This window comes from Sceloporus occidentalis, unplaced genomic scaffold (genome assembly GCF_023333645.1).
Source record: "Sceloporus occidentalis isolate IW3139 unplaced genomic scaffold, rSceOcc1.0.p SCAF_170, whole genome shotgun sequence".
Classification (NCBI taxonomy): domain Eukaryota; kingdom Metazoa; phylum Chordata; class Lepidosauria; order Squamata; family Phrynosomatidae; genus Sceloporus; species Sceloporus occidentalis.
Genome location: NW_028317150.1, coordinates 253,298 through 267,185, shown reverse-complemented (window position 1 = coordinate 267,185; position 13,888 = coordinate 253,298). Strand labels below are relative to the sequence as shown.

At 39.9% G+C, this 13,888-nt stretch overlaps 1 protein-coding gene across 1 annotated transcript in view; it reads left to right on the top strand.

The window, feature by feature from the left end:
- Positions 1-13,102, top strand: part of LOC149279329 (RAB6-interacting golgin-like) — a 77,916-nt gene extending 64,814 nt beyond the window's left edge. The window contains exons 2-4 of the mRNA XM_089501299.1: positions 6,992-7,093; positions 7,984-8,124; positions 12,826-13,102. Of these exons, the coding sequence (XP_089357425.1) occupies positions 6,992-7,093; positions 7,984-8,124; positions 12,826-13,102 (520 nt within the window). The remainder of the gene's footprint in view (positions 1-6,991; positions 7,094-7,983; positions 8,125-12,825) is intronic.
- Positions 13,103-13,888: the final 786 nt, after the last annotated feature.

The window sequence follows — 13,888 nt, the reverse complement described above, 5'->3', positions numbered from 1 at the left end:
CCAGGGTGGAGCTATCTCTGAGTACCTCGGGGCCCTGTATGACAGGTCATTCTGTCACATATCTCCCCTTTAAAAAGAAAACTGAACTGGGGCCAGACCCAATCGGGTCTGCAACCAGTTCAGGGGACATACTAAAACGAATGACAAAATGGAATGCCCATAGACTTTAATGGGGAGGAATGCCCATAGACTTTAATGGGGAGGAATGCCCATAGACTATAATGGGGAGGAATGCCCATAGACTATAATGGAAGGGAAAAGAATAATTGATTTTGAAATAAAAGCTTAAGAAATAGCATTTAGACCTTTGGCACACATACTCCCTTAGGACACACATGTGATCTAAAACTCAGATTACGTTGGATTATAGCTGTTTTCTATGGAATGACAGGTGAATGACAGTTTTGAGGGAATGCCCATAGGATATAATGGGAGAAAAAGTAATATTGTTTTTTTAGAGAAAACCATATGACATATCACATAGATCTTTGTCATGTATACTCCCCTAGTACAGGTATAGGTTCTAAACCTCATATTAAGTGGAATTATAGCTGTATTCTATGGAATGACAGGTGAATGACAATATTGATGGAATGCCCATAGGATATAATGGGAGAAAAATCAAACCTGTTTTTCAGACAAAACCCTCTGAAATATCATATCGATCTTTGGCACATATACTCTCCTAGTACAGACACAGGATCTAAAACTCATATTAAGTGGGATTATAGCTGTTTTCTATGGAATGACAGGTGAATGACAGTATTGATGGAATGCCCATAGGATATAATGGGAGAAAAAATAATATTGTTTTTTTAGAGAAAACCATATGACATATCATATAGATCTTTGGCACACATACTCCCCTAGTATAGTTATAGGTTCTAAACCTCATATTAAGTGGAATTATAGCTGTTTTCTATGGAATGACAGGTGAATGACAGTATTGATGGAATGCCCATAGGATATAATGGGAGAAAAATCAAACCTGTTTTTCAGACAAAACCCTCTGAAATATCATATAGATCTTTGGCACATATACTCCCCTAGTACAGAGACAGGATCTAACACTCATATTATGTGGGATTATAGCTGTTTTCTATGGAATGACAGGTGAATGACGGTTTTGAGGGAATGCCCATAGGATATAATGGGAGAAAAAATAATATTCTTTTTTCAGACAAAACCTTCTGACATATCATATAGATCTTTGGCACATATACTCCCCTAGTACAGAGACAGGATCTAACACTCATATTATGTGGGATTATAGCTGTTTTCTATGGAATGACAGGTGAATGACAGTATTGATGGAATGCCCATAGGATATAATGGGAGAAAAATCAAACCTGTTTTTCAGACAAAACCCTCTGAAATATCATATAGATCTTTTGCACATATACTCTCCTAGTACAGATACATGATCTAAAACTCATATTATGTGGGATTATATCTGTTTTCTATGGAATGACAGGTGAATGACAGTTTTGAGGGAATGCCCATAGGATATAATGGGAGAAAAATGAAACTTGTTTTTTAGAGAAAACCCTCTGACATATCATATAGATCTTTGTCATGTATACTCCCCTAGTACAGTTATAGGTTCCAAACCTCATATTAAGTGGAATTATAGCTGTGTTCTATGGAATGACAGGTGAATGGCAGTATTGATGGAATGCCCATAGGATATAATGGGAGAAAAATCAAACCTGTTTTTCAGACAAAACCCTCTGAAATATCATATAGATCTTTGGCACATATACTCCACTAGTACAGAGACAGGATCTAAAACTCATATTATGTGGGATTATAGCTGTTTTCTATGGAATGACAGGTGAATGACAGTTTTGAGGGAATGCCCATAGGATATAATGGGAGAAAAAATAAACTTGTTTTTTAGAGAAAACCCTCTGACATATCATATAGATCTTTGTCATTTTGAACACTGGTGACACTTGTAATATGTTGGTCACCAGAATGAGGAATCTGCACACACACCAAAGGAACTCTGGTGCTTAACTGTGCCAGGAAGGGCCAGCTCCCCAGTAGATCAAAATAAATAAAGGCTCCAGGCACTCAAGGGTTCCAGCTCAGGCAGATTTATTAAAGGAAGACAGCAACAACGTTTCAACCTCACAATGAGGTCTTTATCAAGTTGATAAAACTGTTGTTTTGTTGAATTGAGTCCTCACACAAGTATGCCATCCACTCTTCTCTGATAAAACATACGTTTGCCAGTTGGTAACAAGCAGCTGCAATAGACAATAATATGTCACAATTTTCTTTTGCTCTTTCTTTTTCCTTCATGGAATCTATGACTATCACCTCCCTGGTATCAAAAAGGTATTAAAAAGGCAAGTATAACTGAGCTGCAAAAGCAAATTCTGCATTTCTCACCACTAACTAAAGTAAACCATCTCATACTTACAGGCAATAGGAAGCAACTTCGAATAAAGTAAACATTGCCCTAGTAAATTAGATAAATGGTTTAAATGTTATGAGGCTTAAAGTGATATTTATTAACTAAAATAAACTGAGATAGTGGGTTCTATCCAATTATGTGAGAGAAATCAGTTATTGTTTTTTTTTTACTTCCGTCTATGGTATTCAATGAGCTGAGATAGATTAATTTAAACCACTGAATAGAGCTGGATATTTCAATATGCTGATTGTAAAAAAAACCCAAAAAAACCCCTGGTCATTAACGGGTTAATCATAGCCTTAAATTAATGTTACCAATTTAATTATGTATTATGCTGGGCTAATTTGGAAATGTTTTAACAGCAAAATAAACCTAGTTTAACACATGTCTAAATCAGCATATTGAAATATCCAGCTCTATTCAGTGGTTTAAATTAATCTATCTCAGCTCATTGAATACCATAGACGGAAGTAAAAAAAAACAATAACTGATTTCTCTCACATAATTGGATAGAACCCACTATCTCAGTTTATTTTAGTTAATAAATATCACTTTAAGCCTCATTATAACATTTAAACCATTTATCTAATTTACTAGGGCAATGTTTACTTTATTCGAAGTTGCTTCCTATTGCCTGTAAGTATGAGATGGTTTACTTTAGTTAGTGGTGAGAAATGCAGAATTTGCTTTTGCAGCTCAGTTATACTGGCCTTTTTAATACCTTTTTGATAGTCATAGATTCCATGAAGGAAAAAGAAAGAGCAAAAGAAAATTGTGACATATTATTGTCTATTGCAGCTGCTTGTTACCAACTGGCAAACGTATGTTTTATCAGAGAAGAGTGGATGGCATACTTGTGTGAGGACTCAATTCAACAAAATAACAGTTTTATCAACTTGATAAAGACCTCATTGTGAGGTTGAAACGTTGTTGCTGTCTTCCTTTAATAAATCTGCCTGAGCTGGAACCCTTGAGTGCCTGGAGCCTTTATTTATTTTGATCTACTGGGGAGCTGGCCCTTCCTGGCACAGTTAAGCACCAGAGTTCCTTTGGTGTGTGTGCAGATTCCTCATTCTGGTGACCAACATATTACAAGTGTCACCAGTGTTCAAAATGACAAAGATCTATATGATATGTCAGAGGGTTTTCTCTAAAAAACAAGTTTATTTTTTCTCCCATTATATCCTATGGGCATTCCATCAATACTGTCATTCACCTGTCATTCCATAGAAAACAGCTATAATCCCACTTAATATGAGTTTTAGATCCTGTCTCTGTAGTAGGGGAGTATATGTGCAAAAGATCTATATGATATTTCAGAGGGTTTTGTCTGAAAAACAGGTTTGATTTTTCTCCCATTATATCATATGGGCATTCCATCAATACTGTCATTCACCTGTCATTCCATAGAAAACAGCTATAATCCCACATAATATGAAGTTTAGAACCTATAACTGTACTAGGGGAGTATGTGTGCCAAAGATCTATATGATATGTCAGAGGGTTTTCTCTAAAAAAAGAATATTATTTTTTCTCCCATTATATCCTATGGGCATTCCCTCAAAACCGTCATTCACCTGTCATTCCATAGAAAACAGCTATAATCCCACATAATATGAGTGTTAGATCCTGTCTCTGTACTAGGGGAGTATATGTGCCAAAGATCTATATGATATTTCAGAGGGTTTTGTCTGAAAAACAGGTTTGATTTTTCTCCCATTATATCCTATGGGCATTCCATCAATACTGCCATTCACCTGTCATTCCATAGAACACAGCTATAATTCCACTTAATATGAGGTTTGGAACCTATAACTGCACTAGGAGAGTATACATGACAAAGATCTATATAATATGTCAGAGGGTTTTCTCTAAAAAACAAGTTACATTTTTCTCCCATTATATCCTATGGGCATTCCATCAATACTGTCATTCACCTGTCATTCCATAGAAAACAGCTATAATTCCACTTAATATGAGGTTTAGAACCTATAACTATACTAGGGGAGTATGTGTGCCAAAGATCTATATGATATGTCATATGGTTTTCTCTAAAAAAACAATATTATTTTTTCTCCCATTATATCCTATGGGCATTCCCTCAAAACTGTCATTCACCTGTCATTCCATAGAAAACAGCTATAATCCCACATAATCTGAGCGTTAGATCCTGTCTCTGTACTAGGGGAGTATATGTGCCAAAGATCGATATGATATTTCAGAGGGTTTTGTCTGAAAAACAGGTTTGATTTTTCTCCCATTATATCCTATGGGCATTCCATCAATACTGTCATTCACCTGTCATTCCATAGAAAACAGCTATAATCCCACTTAATATGAGTTTTAGATCCTGTGTCTGTACTAGGAGAGTATATGTGCCAAAGATCGATATGATATTTCAGAGGGTTTTGTCTGAAAAACAGGTTTGATTTTTCTCCCATTATATCCTATGGGCATTCCATCAATATTGTCATTCACCTGTCATTCCATAGAATACAGCTATAATCCCACATAATATGAGGTTTAGAACCTATACCTGTACTAGGGGAGTATACATGACAAAGATCTATATGATATGTCATATGGTTTTCTCTAAAAAAAACAATATTATTTTTTCTCCCATTATATCCTATGGGCATTCCCTCAAAACTGTCATTCACCTGTCATTCCATAGAAAACAGCTATAATCCAACGTAATCTGAGTTTTAGATCACATGTGTGTCCTAAGGGAGTATGTGTGCCAAAGGTCTAAATGCTATTTCTTAAGCTTTTATTTCAAAATCAATTATTCTTTTCCCTTCCATTATAGTCTATGGGCATTCCTCCCCATTATAGTCTATGGGCATTCCTCCCCATTATAGTCTATGGGCATTCCTCCCCATTATAGTCTATGGGCATTCCTCCCCATTATAGTCTATGGGCATTCCATTTTGTCATTCGTTTTAGTATGTCCCCCAGTTCAGGCACAGCTCCGTTGCTCCTAGAGTTGTGGATGCAGGGGGCTTGCAAGAGGCACCTGTGCCACTAACCAGTACTAGGGTGCACGTAAAGACTGGGGAGTTCGGGTCCCAGGCGAGGACAACAGTCCCACTTGCCAGGGCAGGGAGACAGGGTCCATAATCTGTGGGTAGCAGGCTTGCTTTCAGTCCTCTCCAGGGGCCCCAGTGATGGACAGTTCTGTCACATATCTCCTTTTTTCTGGGGGAGACTGAAGTCTGATTAGACCACAGATGGTTTGACTCCGAAGTCAGTCTGTAGATCTGGACCATCACTTCCAGCCACTGATTGGTACTCCCCAAAACAATTTTTTAACAAGAGTATTACTCACCCAGCTCTCTGCTTCTCTCCAGTAACGTAACTGCCGCTGGGAACAAGGGCCAAATGTGCCTTCTCCCTGGAGTCGTCTCAGCCGCTGGAGAGAAGACAGAGAGGCTGGGGTCCCTTCCATATTGGGTTCTGGGCTGGCTGCCCGGCACCTCTGGGGACTGCAGGTGGCGACCGTAGTCCAATCCACCTGCATGGTACAAATGCTTGGATGATCCACTGTGAGGGGAGGGAAGCCACATGCATCCCCTCCTGTATACTCCATCTGCTGTGGAGAGATGTTGATCTGCCTCTCTCCCATTGCCAACACTTCTGCTGGGGTTACAGGATCCATAGAAGTCACCACCTCTGGGCAACATTGCGGTGGTAAAGCCAATGGAGCTGGGGTCACAGAGGGGAGTGGGCAGAGGCCAGCGCTTCAGCTGCATTTGTAAAATCCAGGGCCACCACTAACTCTGGGGCTGTCCGACCAGACCCTCCTTGGTTGCTGCTGTCCGGCTTGGGAACAAGGGGAAGGGGTGGACAGAGGCCAGCAGTGCTCTGCCTCGATGCCAGCAGTTCAGCTGGGGAATCTGGCAGGGACATGCAGGGGGGTCTCTGCCAGTTTCTGGGCCATATCGCAGGGAATAGGGCAGAGTATCTGGGGTGAGGGAAGGGAGCAGGAAGAGCCCAGCTGCGCTCTGCCTGGCTGTTTGTGCTTCTGGTGGGGGGCACAATACTCACAGGATCCACCTCCCCTGGAGAGTTCTTGGTAGGCCTGCTCCAGGATCCAGCATTCGCCAATCTAATTGTAGCACGTACCATTCCTTGGAGGATGAGAGGACTATTCCATGGACACCCTGTTCCACTCTGAGAGCCTCCATCCAGGCATTCAGGTAGCTTGTGACTCTGCTGCGCACCAACACGTCCTGTAGTGCTGGAACCATCTTTAGCTTGCTGCTGGTACTTCACTGGGACGTTTTCAAGGAGGATACCGCTGCTGCCACCGATGTAACAGGTTCACCAAGAGAGCTGTAGTAACTCCCAGAGATCACCCAGATGTATCCTCCTGTTTTTGCATCACTTTAACAAGCAGTGATTTGATTATATGGTGCATCAGACAGCATTACCACCAACATCTGTTGGAAAGTCAAACTGATAGTTTTCCACTAAATATTATATCCTATCACAGAAATAGGATACTTATTTTATACTTTTTCTGCTGTGAAATATAGGTCAATGCTTTAATCTACTTTATCCCAACAGGAAACATAAACCTGGTCTGGGTCAGCTTCAGCTGGAACAAAGATTGATAGAAGAGAAGAATAAACGAAAGAGAGCTCTTCTTGCAAAAGCCATTGCTGAGAGGTAAATCAGAGTAAATCAACTACAGAATCTTCACTTAAGTGAATATAATACATTGTCAACTCAACAAAATGTTTGACAGTAGTTTGAAAGGCAAAGAATTGACAATTGTTATGTGCATTTAAATGTTTTGTGCATCTGTATTTATAGATGCTATATCTACAGAGGTAAGCTGGAGTAATGCCAGAGATGAAAATGGTGGTGAGCAAGTGTGTAGCAGACCTAGTGGTATCCAGAATCTGAGTTCTTAGGTGTGTGATCTGAGGGAGTGTGTATGTTGGTGTTTCCCTTCACTAGTGAGAGGAGTGAGAGTGAGAGTAATATTTTTACAGTTAACACTTCTGGTATATTTGGGGTCTGTGCAGTGGCAGATTTTATCATAATTTTTTCATATAGCACCGTTATCTACCATATTTGCTCCATTATAAGACAACCCTAACTATAAGACGACTCCTTCTAAATTTAAATGTTAATTTAGAAAAAAAAAAGTAAGATTACCCTATAAGAAAAAAGTTTTACTAATAAACATTAACATGAGTTAACTATTTTTTTCAAATTTAATACAAACTATGATTGAGAAAAAAAAAATGAATTTCTTGTATTTATTTCCTTTTTATTTTCCAACCTGCCTCCAGTTATGCACATCTGACCCCAGGCTTCCCACTCTGTCCCCCTGATATGCCTTATATCCCCTGATATGCCTTATATCCCCTGATATGCCACTTCACCTCCCAGATATGCCTTATACCCCTCTATATGTTACTGTGCCCCCTGATATGCCTTATATATCTCCCTATATGCCACTGCATGCAGCCGTAGATTTAACATTAAGAGGGTTTATGTTCCTTTTTCTGTAAATCATTTCAGTGTCCATAATGGAAATTTGTATCTAGGTCCAAAAAAACCCAGGCAGAAGCGATCAAACTAAAGAGGATCCAGAAGCAGTTGCAAGCCTTGGATGACCTGGTCTCAACAGACATTGGCATTTTACGTAACCGGATTGATCAGGCATGTGTGGAGTTTTCACACGCCAAGTAAGCTCCTTACATGTTGTTAAAACCTTTTATGGATGCTCTGTTTAATTGCTATGTTTTGCACAAATATTTTCCTTCACTGTATTAAAGTATTTTAAAAATACTTAAGTAAGCATTCTTTCAAAATAAAAAAATATATATATGTACTAGGGATGCACTGAAATATCGGCCGAAAATGGCATTATTGCAAAATGCTGAAATGCTGTAAAAAAAAATAAAAAAAAAAAAGTGGTGTGGGCTGGGCGGGGGGCAATTGCTGCTGCTCACCTGTGCAGTATGTGTGAGAAACATCTTTTGTTCCGCCCAGGGAAAGCAGGAACCCAGTGGAGTCACGTCAATTTACATAACGTCACATGGCTCCGTTCCTGCTTCCCCTGGGCGGAACACAGAAGGAAGCAGCAGCCCCTTCGGAAGTCTGCGGCACCGGGAAACCTGCAGTTCAGAGGGAACAAATGAGTATCTGTGAATGAGGGAATGAATCAGTATATCAATGAGTGAATTAATGTTTCTGAATGAGTGAATGAATGAATGTGTGTGATAACATGGATGTGTAAGTGTGTGTGTATGGGGGGAATGGCACAGGGAGGTCTGTAAGTGATGTGTAGACCCCATCCTGCAGGGCAGCATTTTGATTTTCTTTAATCGTTGATTGGAAATGCCGTGATACATGGTTGGGAAAACTAGCGGCACTCTCCACTTTCCTTCTTCCTGGTATTTTTCAACTCAGTTCTTTGCTCTGTGTTGTAGTGGAGCTGACAATCTGTATCACTTTCCATTAGCTCCAGCTGAATTTCCACATTTACACTAAATCGCTTCAGGCTATATTAAAGTAGGGTAGAGAGAAGCATCTCTGTAAAGTAAAATATAGATCAAAACCAACCATTTTTGCTTGTAAATTAGTAGCACAGTGAAGCTTAATGTTAGATCACTGGGTCAGCATGCAGGGAGCATTGTGCTATGACATGCGCCCTCAATCAAAAAATCACACAAGAATTAACCCCCATGTATCACTTTTGCCACAGCCTTCTACCTTCCTCTTTTTTTACCAACCTCCTTTCTGTGCTGCACAACCCTCCACCCAGGGGCAGGGGGGCAATTGCCCCCCAGGCCGCCTAAAATCTAATCTAAACGGCCGCTGAGTGCTGATGCCACCGGCCGGAGCTACTTTAATCCTTTTTTTATTTATTTAATATGCCGGATCGGCTTGCCATATTAAAAATAAAGTATTAAAGTAGCGCCGGCCGGCGGCATCAGCCCCAGCGGCCGTATGCGAAGGCCGCCAAGTGATGGGAGCAGCGTGAGGGGTGAAAGCTCCGCCCCCTCGCACGGACCTTTCACCCCTCACGCTCCTCCCATCGCTATGCTGCCATCAGATTGTTGGAAATCTAATCTAAACGGGTGCTGATGCCGCCGGCCGGCGCTACTTTAATACTTTATTTTTAATATGGCAAGCCGATCCGGCATATTAAATAAATAAAAGGATTAAAGTAGCTCCGGCCGGTGGCATCAGCACTCAGCGGCCGTTTAGATCAGTTTTCCAGCTGTCTGATGGCCGCATAGTGATGGGAGCAGCGTGAGGGGTGAAAGCTCCGCCCCCTCGCACTCACCTTTCACCCCTCACGCTGCTCCCATCACTATGCGGCCATCAGACTGCTGGAAAACTGATCTAAACGGCCGCTGGCTGCTGATGCCGCCTGCCGGAGCTACTTTAATACTATTTTTTTTTTTTCATTTAATAGACGATCCGGCTTGCCGTATTAAATTTTTTTTAAAGAAGTATTAAAGTAGCTCCGGCCGGCGGCATCAGCACCCAGCGGCCGTTGGTTAGTAAACCAATTTATTTTTGTACAAGCTATATAATATTTTTTTTGTATTCGTTAAAAACAAAAAAATAGGTATGTGTGTATGTATAGAGAAACGTGAAAAACCTAAAATCACGTGTTTTGTGTTGAAGTGAATAAATAATAAAAGTAAAAACAAATATTGTTTCCCAAATAGGACCGCAGCTGCCCAAAAGAAACACTCTTCCTCAAAGTGTAAAAATACAAACCAACAAAAAAAGTATGGGGCGCAGATACATATAAGGGAAAAAAACAACTAAAGTAAAATGTGATAAAATATAATATATCTTTAATAATCAATATGTGGATATAAAAAACAAACTAAGAAAGTGCAATATTTGGGTAAAGAGTCAATTTGACCAGCAACATGCACTCACATTTAGTCCATGCACCCAAAGTGCATAATGCGTGTGTATGGGGAAAAAAACACCGATTGTGGAATATAGACACAGTTCGAATAAATCCTTCCAGTTGGATTTTTTTCCATACACACGCATTATGCACTTTGGGTGCATGGACTAAATGTGAGTGCATGTTGCTGGTCAAATTGACTCTTTACCCAAATATTGCACTTTTTTAGTTTGTTTTTTATATTCACATATTGATTATTAAAGATATATTATATTTTATCACATTTTACTTTTTCAGCATTTCAGCTTTTATGAGGAGGTGAGCTCAAGACTGGATCGGGGTGAATCGCTGGATGTCGTATATCTTGATTTTTCCAAAGCATTTGATACGGTGCCACATAAAAGGCTGGTACATAAAATGAGAATGCTTGGGCTGGGGGAGAATGTGTGTATGTGGGTAAGTAACTGGCTCAGTGATAGGAAACAGAGGGTGGTTATTAATGGTACATACTCTGAGTGGGTTACTGTTGCTAGTGGGGTACCACAGGGGTCAGTTTGGGTCCTATTCTTTTTAATATATTTATTAATGACCTTGTAGAGGGATTGTATAGTAAAGTATCAATCTTTGCAGACGATACTAAGCTCTGTAACGTGGTTAACACAATAGAGGACAGTGCACGATTACAAATGGATCTGCATAGGTTGGAGGCTTGGGCTGGGATGTGGCAGATGAGGTTCAACACGGATAAATGTAAGGTTATGCACATGGGGAAGAAAAATCCAGGCTGGGAATATGTATTAAATGGGAAAACACTGGGGACGACTGACATGGAAAAGGAGTTTTAGTTAACAGTAAATTTACCTGTAGCGACCAGTGTCAGGCAGCTGCTGCTAAGGCAAATAAAATCATGGGGTGCATCAAAAGGGGCATAGATGCCCACGACAAGGAAATAATTCTACCACTGTACAAGTCACTAGTCAGACCACACATGGAATACTGTGTACAGTACTGGGCACCAGTGTACAAGAAAGATATCGTGGAGCTGGAGAGGGTTCAAAGACGGGCAACCAGAGTAATAAGGGGAATGGGAGGACTACAGTACCCAGAAAGATTATCAGAATTAGGGTTATTTAGTTTGGAAAAAAGACGGCTTAGGGGGGATTTAATAACTATGTATAAATATATAAGGGGACAGTACAGAGATCACTCCCAGGACCTATTTATACCCAGGACTGTATCTATAACAAGGGGACATCCTCTACGGTTGGAGGAAAGAAGGTTTCTATACCAGCACAGACGGGGGTTCTTTACAGTAAGAGCGGTGAGATTATGGAACTCTCTGCCAGAGGAAGTGGTAATGGTAAACTCAATAAAAGAGTTCAAAAGGAGCCTGGACGTGTTTCTTGAAAGCAATAATATTACAAGTTATGGATATTAGATTAATAGGGACAGAACGTTGATCCAGGGATTTATTCTGATTGCCATATTTGGAGTCGGGAAGGAATTTCCCCCCTGGTATAGGGCAATTGGCATCTGCTTCATAAGGGTTTTTTTGCCTTCCTCTGGATCAACACAGTAGGGACACAATATGTATATAGGTTGAACTTGATGGACTTTGGTCTTTTTTCAACCTTATGAACTATGTATGTTACTTTAGTTTTTTCCCTTATATGTATCTGCGCCCCATACTTTTTTGTTGGTATGTGTGTATGTATGTAAGTGTGTCCCCATGTCATTGCTGTCCCCATTCAGCTCCCCAGTCTCTCCTCTGTCCCCAATCAGCCCCTCCCAGTGTCACCTCTGTCTCCTTTCGACCCCCATGTCATTGCTGTCCCCATTCAGCTCCCCAGTGTCACCTCTGTTCCCAATCAGTCCCTCCCAGTGTCATCTCTGTCCCCAATCAGACCCTCCCAGTGTCACCTCTGTCCCCCTTCAGCCCTTCAGTGTCAGTTCTGTCCCCAATCAGCCCACTTTAAGGTATGATCCTGGTAGGGTACTCATATTAGCCTTTTCAATTTTCCTGCTGCTGTGTACTATACTTCCCATAATCCTCAGCCAGTATCATGGGGGGCATTTAACTGGCTGAGCATCAGGGGGACATTAGGTTTTTTTTGGTTTTTTTTCTTTTTTACCATCCTTTGTTGCTATTAAATTTACTTATGTTGAACCACATTGGAATCACGTTTGTATTTTTATAATGAATATGCGTTCAGGAAAAGATGGGCATGTATGGTGGGCTGATTCGTGGCACAACGGGCCACTTCACTTAACTTGCCCCCCAGGCCTTAGGCTGCCAGCCCTCCCCTGCCTCCACCTTCTTTTATCCCACCTCTAATGTCTTTTTTGTTACTGAATTCTTGATGGGGTGCAGTCCACAATGATAAGAGGTTGTTCTACTGACAGAAAGTAGTTCATTTTTATTCTGTTTAATTTTTTTAACATTTTCATTTTAAAAAAAATCCATAGGAAGCAAATAATGCTAAGAAGCATTTTCTATTTGTGTCTCCAGGAAACGGTTTGATAAAGCGGAGTCTGAGTACATATCAGCCAAGCTAGATCTACACAAGAAGACAGAGATTAAGGAACAGTTGACAGAACATCTATGTACCATCATACAGGAGAATGAAATTCGGAAAGCTAAGAAGTTAGAGGAACTTATGCAGCAGCTAGAAGTTGAAACTGATGAGGAACAACTGGAATTGGAGATTGAGGTGGAGCGAATGTTGCAACATCAAGAGGCTGAGCCACAAAGGCAGTTACTAGCACCTCAAGAGAAAAAAACCTAAATCATGAAGAAAATATTCAGACCTCCAGCGAAAAAGATACAAGTAAAGACAACATTTTTACACAATCTGAACACTGTAAATCTATTGACCAGAAGCATAATGTACAAGAGAATAAGTCTGCTCGAGGTGGACAAGTTACAACTACTTGAAAATCCAGACCTTGTTTTAAATATCTGAAGTTTTATTTTCAGAAATAAAAAAATTAAACTGAGTTTCTCAATCTTATATATAACACTACAAAGTAGTAGTTGTGTATGATATATGCAACTGCTGTTTTGATCCTTACTAATTATAATTTGCACTTTTACATTTGGAAATAAAGGAATGATTTATAGTGGGACTAGTTAAATTCTTAAAGTAAGCCATATATTAATGTATGATCAATTATGAACATTAAATTAAGTCCACTTTGGTATTTATACCACACAATATGTATTACTTCATATTTTTCACATTTTTTATTTAAATACATTTTTTGTAAGTAGATGTTACTTTGGTCCAATATCAGTGAAAACTAAGAATATAACGTACAGTGGCGAATACTATGAGATATTAGTACCAAAATGAATGTTGTTAATTTCAGTTGATCAGGCCACAGTAGTGCAAAACAGCTCTCAAATCCTGCAAACAGACCAACATTTTTAAGATATCCCACCAGGAGCACAAGCATCTCAATTAAAAATTAAACAACGTATTTTCAAGTTGCTTCCTTCCATGATATACATACTACTTCTGCAACTAGTGTTTTTCAGGGTGGTTAGAGTATCTTAGAAGGATAGTACATTG